The sequence below is a fragment of the Eretmochelys imbricata genome, chromosome 7 (genome assembly GCF_965152235.1).
Source record: "Eretmochelys imbricata isolate rEreImb1 chromosome 7, rEreImb1.hap1, whole genome shotgun sequence".
Lineage (NCBI taxonomy): Eukaryota > Metazoa > Chordata > Testudines > Cheloniidae > Eretmochelys > Eretmochelys imbricata.
In genome coordinates, this window is record NC_135578.1 from 22,367,985 (window position 1) to 22,390,227 (window position 22,243).

The following is a 22,243-nucleotide window of genomic DNA, read 5'->3' on the forward strand; positions in this document are numbered from 1 at the left end:
TGCAACTTCTCCCTAGGCATGGAATGCTCTCCCTGAGCTGGCCGACAAGCCCACTGCCCTTGGACCTAGCGCCCTCCTGAAGACCCTCTCCCACCTCCACCAGCAATTCTCTGACTGACCCTTTAACAACAGGCTTGTGCTCCCTGAAGCCTCTGCTGACTAACTGTGTGAGCCGATTGCTGTAGCTCCCTACCCTGCCAGCGATTCTGTTACCCCACCTTGCTCGGGCATGCCTGGGTGCAACAGAGAATGGGCCCCACAGTGCACGCACACAGTGATAATGCTCACGCTCTCTCACAGGAACACACAGTTAATGCTCGCTATCTCTTTCACACACACACACACACAATTAATGCTCTCTCTCACACACACGTTTGCTCTCTCGCTCTTTCTCTCTCTCACACACACACACACACACGCACACAGAGTCAATGTTCGCTCTTTCTCTCTCACACACACACAGAGTTAATGCTCTCTCTCACACACACGCCCATTTTACTGAAGGAGCCAAATCCACCAGCTACGTCACATGTTCTGCATCTGCCGGGAGATTTGTCTCATCCAGCAAAAATCTCACCCTGCTCCAAAACAGGAAACACCTGGTGCTGGGAGCCCTTTCCAGTGAACCGCAGGCCCTGTCACTCCATGCCAAAGCGCGTGATGAGGTTTCCTCGGGGGGACTGGCTGTGACAACCCAGCCCTCCCCTTGTGTGGTGGCCAGGGGATTTTAACAACTCCTTCCTCAGCAACTTTCAAGCATCAATTCAAAGGACTGATGAAACTTCCTGTGCAGTCAATTAACTCCTGCCATGCTGGGCAGGAAGGCTCCACACAGCCCAAAAAGCTCTCCACCCAGATCAGGGGCCTATGCCCCATTCCCCTCCAGCTCCCCCTTCCAGACTCCACCACCTAGGAGCAGGGCGGGTGGAGAGTTGGGTTGGTCAAAAGCTTTCCATTTTTCTCCAAGGGTTTTCTACTAATTGAAATACTCAGTGGCCGTGTCTGCGTCCCTCAAAAACTGGAGACCTTTAATTAAAAAAACCCAAATCCTAAAATGTTAAATTTTCACTTTTTCAATGAAAATTCATAATTTTCCACAGAACTTCCCCACCCTCCTACGCCTGTTTTCCAAACAGCTCCAGTCATGGAGTTGGGGCACTGCACCGACATTCCACCATACGGTCCAGATGAGAGTAAATGACAACCCTGGCTGGAACCTCTCAAAGTCTAGGGGCAGTGCCCGGGAGCCAGGGGGTGCAGCAACTGGCTACGAGGCAGAACCTGTTCCAGCTGCCTGGCTGCACCCCCGCCCTGCCTCCTACGCTGGGCCTCGCTCCTCTCCATCTGTATCTCGCCATCTCTGGGCCATTCTGACCCTCTTTCTTCCCTTCCATCTGGCTGCTTCTCCCCGTCCCTCAGCTCTGACATTCTCTCCTCACCCTCCATCTGTCTCTCCCCCCCGCCCACCTCTATCACTTTCTGTCTCCCTTCCCTCCACCTTTGGGTGTCTCTCTCTCTCTTTGCTTCCCCCACCCCTCCATCTCTAGCTATGTGTCCCCACCTCCCTTCATCTCCCCCCACCTCCCTACTTCTCTTTGCCTCTATGGACTGCCTTCTCTCCCCTCTGATTCCTTCGCCAGGTGAGTCCAGTTCTCACTGGCAGGGGAATGGCTGTGGTATATGCACGATTCTACCCTGCATCCCCAGGAAGTGCCTGTAACAGGTCATGCCCGCCTACCCATGCGAGCGTGACAGTACACCATAAGGAACCAGATTCACCCATGCCAGGTCCTCAGCTCCCAGCACACTGGGGCAGCTGGGAATCTGACAGCCACTGCTCTCATTGGGGGAAATGCACTGGAGGACTTTGTTGAAGCCCCCGCCCAACCCACCCCAAATTCCTCTGGGAGTTGGTACCAACTCAGCTCACATTCCCCCTCAGTAAGGACCCACCATGTGCCCTCCCAAAACTGGTGGAGGGCCCTCATCTTCCTTTAGAAGGATTGGAACAGCCACTAGGGTGAATAAACCTCCCCCTCCCCGCCCCGCCGGCTGGTCCCTGTTTTCAATATAATTAGCCCTTCCTTCTGCTGTGATCCCTGTCTGCCGGCCTGCCTTAAAGCAACTCTGGGCCTAGCTGGCTCTGAGCTGGGACCTGGGCTGTCCCCTACCCCCAATTCCCCTGAATTGTGGGTGCATTAGTGCGTGAAGGAGTCTGGCTTGATCTGGATTCCCAAGAGAGAAGGGGTAGTCCTGGGAGGCTGGGAAAGGGGTTGAGTTGGGAGGTTTGGAGGTGGAGGTGCAGGAGAGTTTTGACAGCTGATGGGGGTCAGCTGGACAGCACATGTCAGTGGCCTGAGGAGACGTGGTCTTGGGTTAACTGGAGCATCACACGGCAGAGGGTAAGATGGTTTGGACAAATGGGGGAAGGGGGTGACTTGTCCTGCAGGTGTGGGTGGCTGGTGCAGTCGGTAGCTGGGGGACGGGTGCACCATCCTACAGAAGGGCCCGGTTCCATTCCTGGTCTCTTACTCCTCAGGGCTGCCAGTGCTGCAGAGGCCAGGCCGGGGATCCAGTGGTTAGGGCTCTGCATGCTGCCATAAGGTCTGGAGGAGAAGTGAAGACCCTGAACCCATTGCCAGCCCCAGCCTCTTGCTCTGCAGGTTGGTAGCCCTGGAGAGTCACTCCCGACTACACCTTCCACCCAAGCTGGCCGAAGGAGGCCCTTCCAGGCTCCCAAGGGAGGCCATCCTCCTCCCGGGGGCTTTGATCCTTTCTGAGGGAAGGCAGAGGAGCTGTGAGTCTTTCCAATGCTTCAGGGATACCCCAAAGCCCGATCGGGTCTCCACAGCTCAGAGCAGCACCTGCTCCCAGGCCTGGGGGCAGAGCTGACTGCATTCAGCCCAGGAGCTCACCACAGATCATTGCAGCCTTCAGAACACAAGCCTTTCACGGTCCTCCCCAATTCCAAGTCAAACTCCCCTCCAGCAGACACACAGGACCCTGTCTCCGCAGAACAGCCTTTTACTAAAAGATAATTCAGTCTGAATGGCCGATTGCATTCCCCGATCGCATTCCCCAGTCACCGCTAGGAATGGGACAGGAAATGGGAGCACCTGCTCTTCGCCCATTATCACGGCCTTCCCTCCCACCACAGTCCTAGGGAAAGCCCGGGGGTCAAAGAGCAATGTGGAGTTAAACCTCAGGAAACCAAAGCCCAGGAATTCGAAACCCACCAATGGCCTCAGGGCAGGGGCTTAATTCTCACTGGCAGCAGGAAAGCAGCAGGGTGCTGGCTGTTCCCGGACACACCCTGAACAAACACAAGGACACATGCAATGAGTGATGGCTCCTACCAACCAGCAATCCCTCCTGGCCTGCTCCTCATGAACCAGCTAGCACCTGCTGTGCTGCCCAGATTTCCATACATGCCCCATGTAGACCACATCTTCTGTACTGCCAGTGCCCAGGAGCCTCCAGGGGAATGCACTGCTCCCCTGCTGAGTGTGCCAGACTGGCCCGGGTAGAATGCACCCATTGGGCTGCCTCATGCAGCAGGCACCTTGCAGTGCGCCCGATTACAAGGGGAGCTTACTGGGCAATGACAGCACCGCAGGTACAAGAGGAAAACCAGCAAGAAAAAGGGGCAGGAGATTTCCATTACCTCACTGGCCACACTCAGACAAGCTGAAATTCAGCCAGACCAAGCCCTGCTTAAAATAACTCTGAGGGTTAGACGCACACCCAGAAAGGACTAGAAATTCAGGGGTCAGGTTGAGTCTCTGTTCTTAATTTGACCCGCAGGCGATGGCCCAGCACCAAGGAGGACAGCAGCAACCTCTACACACTCGCGGGGCTCAGCAGGATCTATGTCTGAACCGCTCTCATTTGAAAACCTCACAAGAACAGGCTTTGTAGGGAGAGCGGCAGGACTCACCGGTCCCAGCCAGGAGGCACATCCTGGCAGACGGTCTACCAGTACTTCGCTACCCCTGCCAGGATCTGCTGAGGTTACCCCAAGTGAAAGTGGCCTCAACTGAGCTGTTCCAAGGCTCAGGTCCTGCCTGAGTCTAGCCACAAATGTTTGGCCAGGGCCAGCTCTCATCCATGCTGGAAGTTACACATGGTGCCAGTTCTCAAGCTTGGGCCTCTGGGAAGGGCCCATGTCTCACAAAACAAGAGCCTGAGCATATTCCCAGATGCTTTTAGGATCATATCTCCAAAGGTAACTCCAAACTTCTGCCTGCCGAGGCTTGCACATGCAAACACAGCTAGTGTGCGCACGCAGAACATGGAGTTACGTAGCTAACGGGCTGTGAATGCCCAGTGCTGACAGTACAGTTTGCAGGTGCGATTTTGGAGTTGGCTGAAAATGTGAGCCCTGAAGTGCAGCTGCTCTGGAAAACAGCATCATTGGGCTCCATGTTTATTGGGCCTCGCTGATTCCAGACCATGTATCCGAGATATTAGGAGCCATACAAGACCAGGTCCTCTTGCCTTGCTCATGGAAGCAGCCTCATTGACTTCTGTGGGAGCAGCAGGAGGAGGCCCACTGACTTCCATGAGCCACTTGCACGAGTAAGGCATGTAGGATCTGGCCTATCATAAATAAAGTCGCTCCCTCACACGTAAGCGGCCACTGCACAAGAGTAATTGTGCTGCTGATGGCTGGGCTCCGGATGAGTAATTGCTCAGCTCTCTGCTTCCTTCCTGGAGGGCCCAGGCTCCCAGAAATGACAAAAGAGGGGGGAAAGAAAAATGAATTGTTCATCGCTGGGAGCTTGACCTATTCAATGCCGAGCAGACGCTCATCAGCCCGGAGCGGCTGCAGCGGCAGGAGTCACGGTGGAAACGACGCAGCGAGAGGGAAGTGAAAAATACCAATGAGGGCACCTAGGCTGCACTGACATGCATGGTTGGATCCATCCAACCAACTCACAGCTACCCCAGAGGCGCGCCAGCCTATACCCTCCGTGCTGGGGACTCAGGAGACACCAGCCGCAAGAGATGAAGAGGAAAGGCTCCCAATGGTTATGGGGAGGAGGCTCTCTGAGAGGAAGATTCTGCTCACCCTAAGCATGGGAGCAGAACTGGACAGGGGCAGGGGAGTCAACTAGCCAGACTATTGGCCGGTCCCATAGCTGATGTGGGGGTGAAGGCCAACCAAGGGGTATATGTGAGGGATGGCTACGGATAGGAAGCAAGCATCTCTGGTGGGAAGAGGGCAGGAGGGAAGACCCCAGAACTGTGGAGGACGGGTGGCTGCGGGAAAGAGTCTGTGAAATGAGGTGGGAGTCAATGTTCTGGTGAATCCAGGCCTTATCCCAAGTTGGAGGGCTGACTAGGTTCTACAGGAAGATGCCCTCTGCTGGGGAGGTGAATGTATCTGAGCCAGCTGGAATTTCATAAACCCAGAGAGAGGAAAACAAGAGGGAAATCTTAGCTGTTTTTTATACATGGGAGAGTACAAGCTTTACTCTCTCTTGCTCCCTGGGCCCAGTCCTAGCTTGGGATCCCTGATGTGACATGAGTTCTGCCAGATCTCAGCCTCCCCACTAATGGGCAGGCAGGAGAAAAGTGCCCGAGGTCACTTTGCCAAGTGTTTTTTTTTAGTAAGAAACACATCTGAACCATCCCCCTGAAGGAGCCCATTGCTCCTTTCTTGGTACCATACCCCAGCAGAGAAAGGGGAAAGCACCTAACAGGTGTCCAGATGGAAGGGGGACAACACACACCATGTCTAAAACAAGGATGAGGATTGTGCTCAGAAAGCCTCATTATTTCCAGCACTCTCCGCTAATTACTCCGGGAAGGCAAATGGGAGGCCTGACTTCCCAGTGCTGCTAATTCCTTCTCCAATCCAGAGAGGCCTCTCCAAAAGCAAGTGCTTTCTTTGGCCTGCCTTCAGAACAGGATGGCTCTAAACCGCAGAATGGCGAGCTAACTTCTGTGCCTAACGTTGAGGGCTGTGTGTCCATCAGACAGAACCGCAAGCGGCAGGTCGATCTCTGGGGGCAGACAGCCAAGGCAATCACCAGAATGCAGTGCGGTGGTGCTTTTAAGCTGATCAGCACCATTTGATACCGGGGGGGGAGGAGTTTATGACAGTTTGAGTCCAACAGGAACACTCTCATTTTAAAAGCAACCTCGAAACCACCTCTCTCAGGTATTTACAAGTACTTGTTTCTTGTAGTGTATCAGCAAGCCAGGACTTAGGCTACATCTACACTACAAGCTGGGGGGTATGATTCCCAGTTCACGCAGACATACTTGTGCTAGCAGCCTGGGCAGTGGCATTACCGTGCTAGCTTCCCCGCGTACCAACCTTCCTGAACCCCGCGGGTACGTATGCAGGCTGCTAGCCTGTGCCACCACCCACGGCTGCCCGCAGCACCACAGCTACACTATTTTTAGTGCACTAGCTCAGGTGAGAGCTAGCATGAGTATGTCTCCTCCAGCTCGTCATGCCAATGTAGCCTGAGAGACTCTGGCTGAGCCCAGAAATTCATCACAGCTAGGCGCTGCCTCTTCTCTGCAGCAGAGGGCAGGGCACCCCTCCCCCACAGTATTCAGGTGCATAAGTGCTAGACGCTGGACAAGGTGAACAGGTGCAGTTCAATCACAGCAAATCAGTCACCAGCCTCTGGGCGTCCGGAGCACTTTTCACCGGAACATCCCAAAGCACCAGTTAGGGCTCGCAGAGCCCAGGAAGCGCACACATCACAAAGGGTCACTGCTCTAACCACGCAGACGTTTCCTTGCCTTTGGCGACTCAGTCTAAAGCTTCCAGCATGGGAAGGGTTAGTGCCGCCTCTGACAAAATCAAGCTGCAAAGGGGAAGCGATGGAAGGGCCGAAGGGAAACGGTTCTAGGCAAGTGGCAGTTTTTAACAGAGCGCTCCTAACACATGGCTTTTTAAGGGAGCCCTTTTCTTCCAATTTAGAGGCAGGTGACAGAAAACACAGACACCCTCGGGGAGAGAGAAACCCTCATTACTCACTGGCTCTCTGCAGCAGGCCGAGCAGCTAGCAACACGCGACAACAAGGCCAGCAGCCACGCATGTCTAAATCGGAAGGGGGATTCAACTGCTGGCTTCAGGGCATTAATGCAACACCACAGAGGGTCAGGAAGGAAATTCCCATTGAACCCAGCTCTAGTGACATTGTGCAAATGCCCACGAAGACTTGGGGGCAGAAGCAGGCATTGGGCCGCTGCAGGAAGCCACATGCCGGCATTGCTGGGCCTCTGGCCACCGTCCAGAGATAAAATGGGCTGCATTAACTCTGAGTCCCATTCGGAAGGCCTACAACACAGCATGGGTGAAATCCTGACTCCACGTAAGTCAATGGTCGCACCTTTCGTTTTGCAGCTTCACAAGCCCTGGCACCACACCACCACTGAAGGCCCCCCGCCCTGCCACTGCAATGCCACCGAAGACCAGAGCAAGTGAAGGAGCCGACGCCAAAGGGCTGCTGAAGACCCGGAGCGCCGCCGGGTGAGAACCAGGGGGTGGCGCCGTTTTTTATCCCCGCTCCCCCTGACCCGCCGCCGAAGACCTGGACTGCTGCCAGGTGAGTAAAGATGTAAAAGGTGCCAAATAATTTAAAAGGCGCCACTTCTGCTCAGTGGGGGAGTGGCCGCTCCCCGCTCCCCTGGCAGGGCATGGAAAACTCCCCACAGGCAATGGCGGGAGCTCTGGCCTAACTGTCCAGAAGTGACTTGTGATGCTGGGTGCTCAACTTCAAACACGTTTGGAGAGGGCAGATGCTCTCATTCTGAAAATCGGGCCCCTGTAATGGCGTTTCAAGCTGGCCACCCCAAAACCACCAGTTACTTCAAAAGGCAGATCCTTTGCTTGAGCCATCCGGAGCTAGCCTGAACAAAGCACATGCTGTCAGGACCAGCCCGGCACTGGCTCCTGAAGGAACGGACTGAGACGGTCTCACGAGCCAATTTCCTACTCCATTTGCGGCCAGAGCTGTTCACGGGTGTAGTGAGACATACGCAGGGTGACGCTCATTTGCGCCTGCACACCCTGGGGTCGCAAATGTTGGAGGCCAGTTGAAAGTCTGGCCTAATTTCTACAAGTCTCTGACTCCACTAAGTAACTGCGATTAAATGACTGGGGAGCCCCCTATGACTGCAGCACACGAAGGTGTTAACAGTCTCAGTGGCAGTGGGTTTGCAGCTGCCTTGATAAGATAAGGCGGGGGAGGAGGAGAGGAACCACCTGGTTTGTAATGGACATACTGCCCCCCAGGCCTCACTCTTAATGTCTCACACAGTGACTGAGCATCAGGACATGCTGACGATGCCAGTGAGGGCTAACCAGGCAGGGAAACAGCCCAAGAAAATCCCCACAACTGCATCCATCACTGCCCAGCCAACAGAAATCAAGAGCAAGCCCTGGCTGGGGGGCTGCAGGCCTGAGGCCGTCACAGATTTAGGAAGGTTTCAGGGGACAGAGAAGGGACAGTTTTAGAAAGTACCTTTCCCCTACTGCAGCTCTATAGATCTCTCCCTTGCAAGCCAGCAAACAGTCCATGTCATAATCCACAGCAGAGCAGATGGGAGGTGGCTGGAGACTCGGGGGCAGCAGTTTTATGGCTCCTTACCTCAGACATGTTGACACGCCCCTCCTGGAAGGAGCAGTCAGCAGCGTTGTGGGTGCAGATGTGCCGATATTTACACCAGTGGCATGGGAAGGAGCCATTCACACAGGACAGGCAGCTGTAGAGAGAGAGCCGGTGAGATAGCATCAAAACACTGTGAGGCAGTCACCATCTCTTATGGTCCCAAAGTGCCGTACAGTCGCAACAGGGACCATTCCTCCACCCACAGAAATGCAGCCACTTCTAGGGCGGAAGCCAATGGCTGTATTAATAGTCCATAGCAACGTTAGGCCATACAATAATTTAGGACAAGAGGTGAAAGCACAAACTCACGCTCCAACTGAACCTGCAGGGGGGATTTAGGGAGGCAGAATGGAATTACCCAGAGTCAAATTTGGCCAGCATATAGGGGTTAACATCCTGACTCTTGCTTAAAGTGCCATGGGATTTTTAATCACCATGCAAGGTCAGGGTCTTTATTTCACATCTTATCCACAAGGTTGTATCTGGTACAGCACACAGCCACCTAGCACCACCTTGGGGGCAGCACACAGTCAGAGGGGAGAGCATCCTTTACCATGTCACCCACCCCACTACCTGCAGCACAGTACCCCCTAGCACCACCCTCGGGCACTGGGACAGAGTGCAGTCAGAGGGGTGACAGGCCCCACCAGAGTCACCCCTCCACTCCCTACATCAAAGCACCACCCTGGGACCCTGAGGTCAGTCTGGCTTCTAACAGGGGAGCCCCCTCACCATGCCAAATCATCCACTCCCGAGCCTGTATACAAAGTTTACAGCATCTCTTGCTCCTCCCCCTGCCCCAGCCTTGCTCTCCTCCTCTGCCCCCCTGTCATAACACATGCTGTGATGACACATGCCACGTGGTCAAAGGCAGGGGACCTGCGGTTGCAGGCTGTGACCCCTCTCTCTAACTTGGCAGCGCTGGGTCCTTCCTTTCCCGCCTGCTCATGAGGGGGCTGAATTGCACACTTTGTGAGCTTTATTTCTGGTTTTATGAAAGGCAATTTTAGCAAATGGAGTCAGAACAAGGCCCCTCCATTGCAGGGAGAAAAAGCCTACTGCATTAATGCACATTCATTCAGAGGAAAATTATAATTGGCCAAAGGTTGGGTCAGATTAACATTTCATGACTGTAGTGCCTTTCACTTGCTTACAATGCAATGTGTGTGACCCCCTCTGTTGGCCCCCTCCCACATCCTCAGTCACTCGCTGGGCTATGCCTGTGTTTCCTACCCCCTTCTCTGGTTGTGTGTGTGTCTCAATCCCTCCCATGGTTTTCTGTCTCCTTCTGGCTGATTGTGTGTGTGTGTGTTTGTGTGTGTGTGTGTTTGTTTCCCCCTTCTCTCTAGCTGTGTGGGTCTCTCTCAGCCCCCCTTCCTCTCTCTCCTCTGCCTCTCCCCAGGGCCCATGCTCACAATTGTTTGATCCCACGAGCCATGCTCCTCTACTTTGAAGTCCCTGTGTCAGAGACGCCTGCTTTGGTAGGATACAGACATGGCAGGCAGGAAGCTTTTATTGAGCACAAAGAGCACAACTGCAGCCCTTCCAAAGCACCGTAATTAGAGCTGGACGAGAAAAGGAGACCTGGAGTTGCCTCAGCATGTCAGCCGATTCCCGGAGAAACTGAGCAGCGAGCCAAGCCTGCAGCACTGGAAAGGCACGGGGCCCCTCTCACCCACCCACCATAGCATTGGGGCTGGTGCAATAGTCCGCACTGTGTCCTTGGCCCCACGGCTGGGCATAGGGATTCAGTGTGAAATACCAGCCTGATCCACACAGAGAGGATGGTGGGAAGCGGCAATGAGCTCATGCTGAAGCCCCCTGCGGGGGACAACAAGTGCTGCTGGATTTGTGTTAGCTGTCGATCCTGCTCCAGGTTCTCGTGGTCTGGACTGGCTGTCTGCTGACACTTCCTGGGCTCTATTATAAACCACCCCCGGATTGTTGACCTGGGAAGAATCCTACTAACCTGATGGTATTTTGGCCTTGCTACATATTCACGTGGCCTAGGTCTGATCACACCCAGCTAGCATGTTTGCCAAGGTGTTAAACCCTGTCTATACTTGGTGTTAATACACTTTTAAACAGCACTTTGTTTAAAATGTGCCAGCTAATATGTTCTTCAGAAACACCATTTCTCCTGTCTAGACAAGGCCACCATCCTGTTGTAAGACACATTTCAGAAGTGCTTTAACAGCCTGGTTCAGGTCCAGGATCAGCCGACACAGAGTATTTCTAGTAAAGATGGCGATCTCACATCACAAGAGGGCTCAACACAGGCAGAATCCCAGCTCTAAGCCATCACCCAGGTATTAATGTGGTTGTTAAATAGCTGTTTAGCGCAGAGTAAGTAAATGAACAGGGAGTCTCTAAGTGACACCAACCAACAGTCTCTGACACGATCCCTGCTTCAAGGGTCAAATCACCAAGGAGCTCCGTGCTTTACTGGCATGGGGCGTGTCTCCACTGGGAAGGGTACAATTCAGGTCTGCACCATTTGAGTCCTGACACCACAACAGCTGCCACAACGGGCTCCATCAGGACATGGCGCTGTCACAACCCCACAAGGCCCTAAATTAATCCAGGACTCTCACTCTCAAGCCAGGCTCACAAGAAGCAAGAGCGTCCCATGGAACCAAACCCAGCCTGCTGACTGGGAGATGGGCAGCAGCGCGGGGGTGGGGGACCGAGAGGGAGGAAAGAACAGCAGCACAGCATAGATTACCCCAACCAAGGGCTTGTTCTGCTGCCATTGTCCCCACTAGAGCAGAGCTGAGCCCCCAGCAATTACATGGAAACACAAAGACACCCTCAGGTACACAGGGCCCTTGGCAGGAGTGAGACCGGTGCACTGCCTGGAGTGGAAAGGCTATCCTTGAACCCCAGCTCTGAACAAGTCAGGCTTCCATGACAGCGCCCCCCTGTGGGGCTTTCGCAGGGAGAGCGGTGAAGGAGTTGAATGGGAGGGGGAGAGCCTAGATCTGCAATGTAAGGAAACAGAACGCCTCCCAAACAGGAGGCTCCAACCAACTCAGGAATCACGCTGAATTCCTTCTCCCCCACCCCCACCGAGCTGTCACTTCAGAGGAGCTGGGATAACACAAGGATGGTGAGTGTGACATAGATGCCAGGTCAGACAGATCTAGGTGCAGGCAGCTTCTGTTCAAATCCACACACCTGGGGCTTTGCAGGGACAGAGCTCCTTGCTCTCGAGTTTCACACCCCATTACATATACAGCAGTATATTTTTTAAATCCATGCGCACACGCTAAGGAAATATTTAATTAAGCTGCTTGCAAAGGGGCTGAAGTCATTTCCATGTTTCGCTCACGTTTTCACTTCCAAATGAACAGCCCTTGTTGCTTTACCCACAAATATGTTAATTGAGATGCTCCTTATGCAAATATATGCAATTTTATTTCAGCTGCAGATATTCAACTTAAAAGCACAGCTGTAGCCTCCTATCTCCAGTAGCTTTGATGGGGTGGTGTGGAAAAAAAAAACAAACAACAAAGCAAAAGGATTGCGCCTAACGTCCCTCAAGCAAGGACTGGGAGGCAGACAAATCTGCTGTCGGGGTGGTGGGGACTGGCAATTAATCCAAGCAGTAAAGCAGGATCCATGGAGAGGTTGGTCAAAGGGGGTTCATGGGTACAAGCGCCTGACGGGGTCATCACTGAGGGCAGAGTAGACTGTTTGGGTGGCCCAGTGGTATAACTAGAAATAAGAGGATGAAATGGAGCTCCGGCAAATACAAGCTGAATATGAAGAAACACCTCCTAGCCATGAGATTTTTCAGGCTGTTTCATAGTCTCTCAAGCCTCCATAACTCTGGACATTTAAAATGAGGCTGCAAAAACACTGGGGAATATGGGGTATGCCCTGCTCAAGGAGCTGATGGGACCAAAGAGGACTCCTCCACCTAGGGATTTGTGTCCCACACACAGACTTATACCTAGCCTTTTCCCATGTTAACTTCAAGGCTAAGCAGTTTTTTCTTCCTCTCTCTTTAAGGTCATGGCCTAATGCCTCCAGACCTCTTCTAAAGTTGCCATCAGTCCTGAATTGGGAGGAACAGCCCCACACTGGGGGCTTGATCCTCCAAGGCACTAAGGCCATGAGCTCCTCTCTGAGACAGAGCACTCCAGCCGTGTGGGGGGGGGAGGAGGAGGAGGTAGGGGGTGAGTGATGAGTGTACCTAATCATCTTGCACTCCCTTCTCCCAGCCTCCCCTGGGCTGAGTCTCAGGGTTCCCTCTAATTTTTCCCACCTATGTGCGGAATGAATTTTGTTATGTGCACCAATATGGGGGTGATGTGTGACACCTCACCTTCATATCAGTGCACATAACAAAATTTATGTGGTGGGGCCGAGGGCTTCAGAGTGTGGGAGGGGGCTCAGGGCTGGGGCAGAGAGTTGAGGTGCAGGGGTATGAGGGCTCTGGCTGGGGGTGCAGGCTCTGGGGTGGAACTGGGTATAAGGGGATCAGGACTAGCGCTAGGGCAGAGGGTTGGGTGGGAGGGAGGGCTCTGGCTGGGGTTGCAGGCTCTAGGGTGGGGCTGGGGGTGAAGGGTTTGGGGTGCAGGAGGGTTCTCTGGGGCACAGTGGGGAGAGAGGACTCCCCCCAGCTCTCCCCCCCCACAGCAGCACCTGGGTGGGTGGGGGGGGGGGGAGGCACCTCTCTCTGCCAAGGCAACTCTGGGGCTGCAGGATAGGCACCCCTCCCCCCACCCCCACAGGTCCGGGGCGGGGCTGAGTTCAGGGTGGGGCACCCCGGCTGCAACAGGTCTGGGCCACAGCGGGGTTCGGGCTGGGCCCCCCCAGCTGGGTTCGAGCTGGGAGGGCCGGGCCGCCAGTAGGGGCAGGATAGGGGCGCCCCAGCCTCGGAAGGTCCAGGCGGCAGCATAGCTGGGGCTGGGGGGCCGCCCCGGCCGTGGCAGGTTGGGAGCCAGGCTAGGTTGGGGCCGGGAGAAGGGTGCTCCTTCCCCAGCCGTGGCAGGTCCCCGGGCGGGTTCCCTGAGCACCTGCGCAGCACCAAACAGGGTGCCACGCAGTTTACAGGGAACTCAGGTCTCCAGCATCCCCAGTTATACTGTAGGCTGGAGTGAACTCGTGTACCTGACCATTTACCCACACTGGGTTCTCACTGGCCTGTTGGCTTCCTCTTCATCTGCCAGGGAATAGACTTATTTCTGGTGACTCTAATAAACTATTCTTCAGCAGCCTCCAGGGATTAACATTTCCTAATTTATCCCTTTAGGCTCCTTCTAACCTAAGAGAGCCATTTTTAAAGTGCCGGTTCCTGGAGTTCTGCAGGACATTGTTACCTCTTGCTAGGATTCCCCTCCACCACGAAGATATCAAACTTAATTATATTACGGTCACTATTACTTAACCCCTAGTGTACAGTGGCATTAACAGAGACTGGCTGGCCAAACTCTAGATAAAACATATGGCAGCTAGAACACAAGCACTAGGGAACCTAAACTCGAGCAGTTAAAACACAGTTCTGGCATGTGTTAGCCTTGCCTACCCTAGTCAATTCCAATTCCAATTCCCCTCTATTCAGCAATATTTCCTTGGCAAGTCCAGGAGTCAGATTGGGACAATAAATTAGTAATTCTACTCTCCTAAACTCCACTTGCAGCCTAAGCTTCTCCCATTCATGATACCGTAATGAGACCCAGATGGTACAAACCATGTTATCATCTACATTGTCATACCAGGCGTATCACTGTGATCATAGACATTTAGGGTTGGAAGGGACCTCCGGAGGTCATCTAGTCCACCCCTGTACTCTGAGGCAGGATTATGTATCACTAGACCATTTCTGACTGATGATTGTCTAACCTATTCTTAAAAACCTCCAATGATGAGGATTCCACAACCTCCCTAGAAAGCCTGTTCCAGTGTTTAACCATCTTTACAGATAGAAAGATTTTTCTAATATCTAACCTTAATCTTCCTTTCTGCAAATTAAGATGATATCTGATTGTCCCTCTCTCTCCTTGCACGCTGTGATCAGCAGTGAAACAGTTAGCTGCCTTGAAATGTAAATGATCACGATTAGGTTTTAGAACTAATAATCCCATATTCATTTCAAAGGGTAAGCTGAAACCTCTCCCAGAGCTCACTTTTCAGGCAGTCTGCAGACTCAGACACCACTGCACTAGTTCGCACTTGTTGTTATGAAGAACAACCTTCAGAACAGGAAGCAAGTGCTAGAGAGGAGATAATGAAAGCTGAGATTCTAGAGAGGAGACACTTCTAGCAGTAAAACGTACTGGTTCAATGAATCACGGCAAACTGGCCCAGTTGGATTCCTGGTGTTGACAAAGCACATGGAAGAGCCCGCGCTCTCTGCTGTATGTTTGAGAGAAGCGCATTCTGCCCAGCATCAGGCTGTACTACATGTTCGGGGTTTTCTCCTGAAGTGTCCATTTGTCATGACTGTCTGTTCCCGATGCAGTGGCAGGTTGCTCGGCAGCATGCTGCCATCTGTGCAGTCTCTCTCCTGCTTCCCACCCTCAGGCATTTTTAATTCCTCGTCACTTATCAACTAAAAAGCTTTCATCACTCCTGATAACTGGAGGAAATCTCCCTCACACCCTCCCTTAAACTTTAAGCATTGGGGCAGACAGCAACTCCCCCTATTGCACCTGTTCTGCAACCAACCAAACCAGGCTGGAAACTATGTTGGAGCCACAGTACAGACCCGAACGCAGGCGCAGAGCCCCGACCAGCTCAACCGCCATGTTACCCATGACTAATTCACCAGCAATTTCTCCTGCCTCCTCCAAGTGGTGGACATGAGTGGAGACAAACTCAGCAAAGACCTCAAGTTAGGCAAAAAAAACCCCCTACCCTGAAGGATTGGGTTCATTGGGGGCAATCACCAGGAAGCAGACTAGCAGAGTTTCCAGTCACACTCCCTCCCTCCTTGCCTCCTAAGAGTCTCTGAGCATTATGATGATGATTTATTATTTGTATTACTGTAGCTCCTAGGAGCCTGAGCCATAGACCAGGGCCCCACTGTGCCAGGTGCTGTACAAACAGAACAAAAAGATCCCTGTCCCAAGGAGCTCATAGTCATGAAACAATCCATGTCCACGGTCTTCCCTGGAACCTCTAAGGGGGTCACAATGGGCTGGGGTGCGTCATGGCTGTAGGTCCCGCACCTAGAGAAAGAGCAGTGAGGTCTGCAGACAATGAGGATCACCCTAATAAACACAAAGCCTTGCAGAAAGAGAGGTGGAGTGAGCAGCATTGAGTGGTGGACACTGAGTCTTGGGTCTGAGGCCAGAATCTCCACTCATGGCCTGCTGCCCCCGCTAGGTGACGGCACAGCTGGGCTGCTTTCCTTCCAATTTTGGGGTCATTGTGTAAATTCAACCCTGAGCAAATTCACAAAAGAAACACCTGATACAGGAGCACCAGGCGGCAGTGCAGGCAGGTGTTTGAGGTTAGTGAGTAAAGGAAGTTTCTGGAAACCACAGGAGAATCACCAGGCCATGTGGAGAAGGCTATAGCGAGTAGAAAGCATCACTCCTGAAATCCCAGCTAGGACACAATCAGCTCCACAGAGCCCAGTCCGAGAACTTGTGGATCGAAACATCAGGAGACAGTTTCCTGGTGAGACATTCAGCCAGTTTAGAAGTGGGCAGCTCAAGTCCCCATGGCCGTCTTCCTTCTGTCCCAGGGCCTGGTCCAAGCCTAGCGAAGCAACAGGAGTCTTTCCATCGAGTCCGATGGGTGGCATCCTTCCTCATTCACCTTCACTTGCTCTTATCCCCAGGCACGGAGTGCATCTTGCCATTATACTGGCAGGTGCATGGCCTGGAGCACAAATCCATTTGCTTCTCTGATCTCCAGCTTATGGCACCAAGAGCTCTTAAGCGCTCTGTGCAGAGAGGGGAAGGCAGAAAATAAAACAAGAATCCATAGCGGGGGAGGTAAGCCTGATCGGGGAAACAAGTAGAGAGTGGGAGGGAGGGAAGGAAGATGCAGGGTGAAGGTGGCCAAAGGTGCTCCCCGAAAGTGAGAGAAAGGAAGAGGCAGGTGTTTGACATGAGCAGTCTGGGCTCTTTCATGCGAGGTGCTAGGAGGAAGCCCTGCTGGTGTGGAGCATTGCCTGGAGCAGTGATTTCTACAGAAGCCAGCCCTGGAGGAAGGACACAGAGCAAACCATGGGAGGCGAGGGGAGGAGGGGGCAAGTTCTATTACAAGCACATAGAGAACAAGAGAGATTCACTGGAAAGGAAAATTATATACATGATCTGTGCTGATGGAAACAGCATCTGCATACGCATAGCAGCTCCCTCTGACTTCCTCAGATCCCCCGAGCTACTTTTAAGACCATATCTCGGGATGAAAGATACATCCTTAGAAATATTAGATTCCATTATAGCCTACATTTGGAGTGGCAGCAGAGAGGGAGGGGGGATTGCGTTGCAAGCTCCTTGAGCTTTGCTTCCAGAACACACTGATGGGGGGTGCTGTGAGGGGGCCTGTGATAGGGGTGTAACCCCTTGGGGTTTAGCGAGCATGGCTCCTTTAAATCTTTTTCCTAAGCGGGGAGGAGGAGCACTGAGAGAAAGGAGGGAAACTCCAGGTGGGGCTCTGGAGGAGGGAGAGGGAGAGAAGGGCTGCAGCCCGCAGGCCCTCAAAAAGTGAAGCAGCAGAGAACCTGCCTGAAGCCTGGGAAGGACAGGGTGGCCGAACGGGGACACCCCAGGACAGGAGCCAGGAGGAGCACTGTGCCAGGGAGGAATTGCCCGAGAAGGACAGGCTGGAGCTGGACCCAGCATCACTGCTGCCCAGAGCTGCATGGGGTTTTGAGTACTGGGGCTTGTGACTCTACATTGGGAATAAGGAGGGAGGCTGTAGCTAGTTAAGTGGAGAGGTAGTCGCTCTGTGTGGCTTTGCAGAGAGCGGCAGAAGAGGGCACTGGAGGGGTTTGTTGGGAAAAGTTCAGTGGAGCCGAAGACGACCAGGAGCACCCAAGACTCAGCACTGAACTGGAACTTTGCTCAGGTCTCCTGAACTGTGTGTGCAGACATATTGCTCAGAGTCTGCCCTCTCGGACTGTGCTGCCACTGGGCCTGTGGGGCCTTGGTTTGGATGCAACCCTGTTCTGCTGCTCCCCCTACATTTCCCCTTGTTGTTTTTCTCCTCTCATCCCTCTGTAAATAAATATCTCCCTTTGTTATAGCCATTGTACTTTTCCTGTGGGTGTGTGTGTTCACTCTGGGGGATTTGGAACAGGTGCCCCTGGGGTGGAAGGGATTTTTCCTGCTGCATTCCTGTGTGCGCCGTCGCTTGGCCAGAGCTGCCTGCAGAGCAGACTCCATCTTGCCCACAAGGGCGCTAAAGTTACAGGGAGAAGTCATCAGTGGGTTGATGACATTCCCTCCACAGAACCCCACGACCTTGGGCAGTCTCCTGCTAGTCTGTGGCAGACTTCTGTCCACGTCACCAACTGCCAGCCCTCTTCGTACCCACCAGGGTACAAGAGAGACCTAGGACAGGAAGAGCAAGGAGTGCTGCAGGCTGGCTCTCACCTCCTTTACACCCATGCCACTCTCTTTGCTCAACCCAACCCACCTCTTTGGATGCCTCTTTGAACTCACCTCTACACCTTCGTTCGTGCTGCTCCATGTCTCCCTCCTGACCCTGCTCACTACACCTCCTCCCTCCCATTCTCACAGTCCCCTCTGAAAAGTCGCAGCTTCAAGGAGGCCTTTCAACCAAAGCCTTAGATTTAAAAAAAGAAACCTCAAGGTTCAGAGTAACAGCTGTGTTACTCTGTATTCGCAAAAAGAAAAGGAGTACTTGTGGCACCTTAGAGACTAACCAATTTATTTGAGCATAAGCTTTCGTGAGCTACAGCTCACTTCAAGATGTGCACATTATTCTCCCAGGGAACTTATCGACCTTGCCTTTGTCCTCCCTACACCGCTGTGTCCCCCCAGCTCCTCATCTTGTTGTTGGTTTAACTCAGGCCCTGATTCTGCATCCCTTACTCCAAACAAGTAGCATAACAGTCCTGTTGGAGGCAGTAGGATTGCTCACATAAGTTAATGCTACTCACTGGGACAAAAGTTGCAGAATCAGGCCCTAAAGTTATACGATCTGCAGGACAGGGACATGATCTGTACTTGTTTTGTAAAGCACCAAGCGCATCTGAATTGCAGGGCATAGGCAGAATCATGTGGGAAGTCTGGGACCAGGATAGCAGGGGGACCAAAGGTCTGGACAGCGGAGCACGAGCAGAGCTAGGACAGTTTGTACGACACCTGTCCATGCTACACCTGGCTCTAGCAACTACCAACAGCCCGACACTTTCCTAAGTTTTAAGCTATAGAAGAAAGAAGGAAAAAGGCAACAGCGGGAGGAGGAGCCTGGAAGAATCTGTGCAGTGAGCAGGAGCGGCAGTGATTCACAGGCTAGCAGCGAGCCCAGCCCCTGCCTTCCTTAGACTGCCATGCAGCACCCGGCCCCTGAAGCAATGCATTAAAATCCCATTTGCCTAATGGAGACTTATAACAAAAGCCTGACCTGTGCGACAGGGCTGCTCTATTCAACCGCAGCAGCATTCACATGCCTGAAGTTAGAAGGACGCCCGACTGCAGCTGTAGTAGAGTTACAGTTGCTCAGCCATTTCTGTATTGTTTGGGCCTCTTGTTTGTGATGCCCTCAAAGAAGCTTTATAAATAAAATGTATTTTCCTGCTTCCACAAGGGACGAACACCAACTCCGACCCCCCTCCCCCTGTCCCACAGGGCTAGCGGAGCAGAAACGAAACCAGCTTCCTTTGCTTCGCTTCCTTCTTTGTGCACCAGCATCACCCCAGACGTTGTCCTCGTTCTGGGGGTAGGGGGTTTATGGGCAGTCTGCTGCCACACAAGCAACAGGGGGAGCTCACACGGCCGGTGTGGTGGAGGCTCCAAGAACGAACAGCTTTGCTAGGGGATATTAAGGGGTTCAGTTATTGACCACTGATGGTGCTTAGGGCCACCTAGGGCAGAGCTCTGGGCCTCCTTGTTTTCTATGCCAACACCTGATGGCATTGTCTCGCATACAGGAACTACACAGCGGATGGGCGGGTATGAGCCCAGGCGTGATTTCCCCAATCCAAAGTGCCATCCCACTCCCATCAATAAAGTTCCCTGCAGTGACTTTCCAAAATCCTGCCATCCATCTAGATCAGGTACCCTATCACCATTTGAACTTTTATGGGACCAGCTTCTGTGGGCGAGAGAGACAAGCTTCTGAGCTTACACAGAGCTCAAGAGCTTGTCTCTCTCACCCACAGAAGTTGGCACCATAAAAGATCTGACCTCCCGCACCTTGTCTTTCGAATATCCTGGGACCGACATGGCTACAGCTATGCTCCCTATGCCATCTGACATTCTCTGTTCCCCTGTGCCAATGGAAAGAGTTAGTTTCCATGCAAGTGGGGCTGCTGCTTTGTAATGGATTCATCTCTGCACAGGTGCCTATGTGAGTTTGAACAAACTTCTACTAAAAACCAAAAGTTTTGCATAGTTTATCAAAATGAAGAAACTGAGGAACTAGCCCCCATGTCCCTTAAACTTCCCCCCACCCTGTCCCCAGAGTCCCTCCGGTCCTGGCTCAAGACTTCAGAGAGATGCCACAATGGAAGTTCTGACCAAGAGATTCCAGAGGGGGGAAACCACCCCCCAAAGAAATACTAGGAACAGATCTGTTTGGGTTGTCCACAAGCGAGGTCTCTTTCACTTTCCTCTGAAGCAGCTGGGACTGCATGTCCCTGGGAAACAGAGTTAGGACACTGGACTGGATGATGTCCCTAACCTCTGTTTGCCAGAAGCTGGGAATGGGCGACAGAGGATGGATTGCCTGATGATTACCTGTTCTGTTCATTCCCTGTGGGGCACCTGGCACTGGCCACTATCGGAAGACAGGATACTGAGCTAGATGGACCTTTGGTCTGACCCAGTATGACCGTTCTTACGCTCTTAAGGATGGCCCCTACTCTGATCCAGTCTGGCAGTTCCTGTGATCCTACAAGCCAGCCCTCCCACCAGTACCCTCCCACTCTCATATCTATTATTTCCCCCCTCCTAGACGTCTAAGTTCAGATGAGTTCTCCCTTCAGAAGTGTGTTCCTATATTGATCTCTCTTTCTCTCCCACTCTGGAATTCTCAACTCACTTTCAAGGCAGATTTCTCACTCATCTAGGTAGCCAGAGAACACCGTCTCTATTCAAGTTGATAAGGGTAAGGGACCTAGCATAATGTCTTTATCTCTAAAGAGGACTCAATTTCCTGAAGAACACCTGGGGGGGGGGGGGGTTAACGCTTACAAGGAGTGCCCTGTCATCTGCATACGTTTGGACACAGAATGACTAACTGGATTAGCAAAGCAGCTGGAGTAGCCTTTAAAGGGTGTGCACCTGATCGGGACAGAAAACCCTCAAGTGGCAGGGCAAGCAGGGAAGGAACCTACACTAGGTTCTCCCTGCGGAAATTCCTACCCAATCATCCCATCACGGTGGGGGGAGAGTTTGCACCCCTGACCTAAAGACCAGCCTGCATGGCCAGCCAAAAACCCAATGGATTCACATGAATTCCAGGGTCAGTGGGAAGCCCCTACCATTGGTGCGGGGGTGGGGGGGTGTCTCTGCATCAGCTCTGGGTCTCTACTGCTCCACGAAGCATGGCTCAAATATAAGTATGCTGACAGGGCTCCCACAGTTGATGGCTGCCCCAAAGACACCCCCACACACACACACACACACTTTAAGGACAATCCCCACTGCAGAGGAAAGACCCCAGAAGGAGACTACAGCCTGGAGCTATACATTTTGTCACTCTGTTCTCTACAAAGCTGATATATGTCCCCCCACAGCCCAGCTCTTCTCCATAAACGGATCGCACCACCCATTGAGTCTCCTCCTCGTGAGCCAGGGTAAGGGAGGAGAAATCGTTGTCATAGAAGTTGCTAAATCCCTTTTCCATGCCGAAATGTGCATGGTACGAGGGAGTACAACAGAGCCCAGTGTTACTCTGTACGTTTCTCAGCCAGAGTTTTAGTGAAAACACACAGAGCCCTGGGCTCGGGACAGCTTGCTCTAGGCCTCAGACGTCACACTGAGAGCACTAAGTAGCTACCTCTTAACCAAAGGCCTCCCCCAGGGCATTTCAGGAAAAAGTTCAGCCTTATCTAGTCACTATAGGTAGAACGGCAGACGTGCCCAGCACATGGAAAAAGTACACAGGCAAACCCTTGGTGCTAATCTAGGCTTAACAAACAGGAGTCTGGGTCGTCTTGCCGCAGCTTTTTCGGAAAGGAAAGAGACTAGATTCTTCTCCGCGCATCTGCTAGATGTCACACAGGGCTGGCCTTGAAAAATCAGCTGTGGGGCAACCCTGTCAGCAGTCAACAGCACTTCAGTGAGAACTGGATAATCTGTATTGAGAGGTGCTATAGGCCTCCAATTCCTAGTGTCACGGTGATTCCTCTCTCTGCAAAGCAGAGCGAAGAGAGAATCATTGCGAGGCTCTGTCACAACTCTCTCCCTTCTCAAAGCAGGTTTCGAAAATATTGATGAGGTCAAAACAG

The 22,243-nt window shown here is 52.8% G+C and overlaps 1 protein-coding gene across 1 annotated transcript in view; it reads right to left on the reverse strand.

The window, feature by feature from the left end:
* The window catches only part of PLXNA1 (plexin A1), a 241,253-nt gene that overhangs the window by 99,753 nt on the left and 119,257 nt on the right, over window positions 1-22,243 (reverse strand). The window contains exon 8 of the mRNA XM_077821410.1: window positions 8,617-8,731. Coding sequence (XP_077677536.1) covers window positions 8,617-8,731 — 115 coding nt within the window. The remainder of the gene's footprint in view (window positions 1-8,616; window positions 8,732-22,243) is intronic.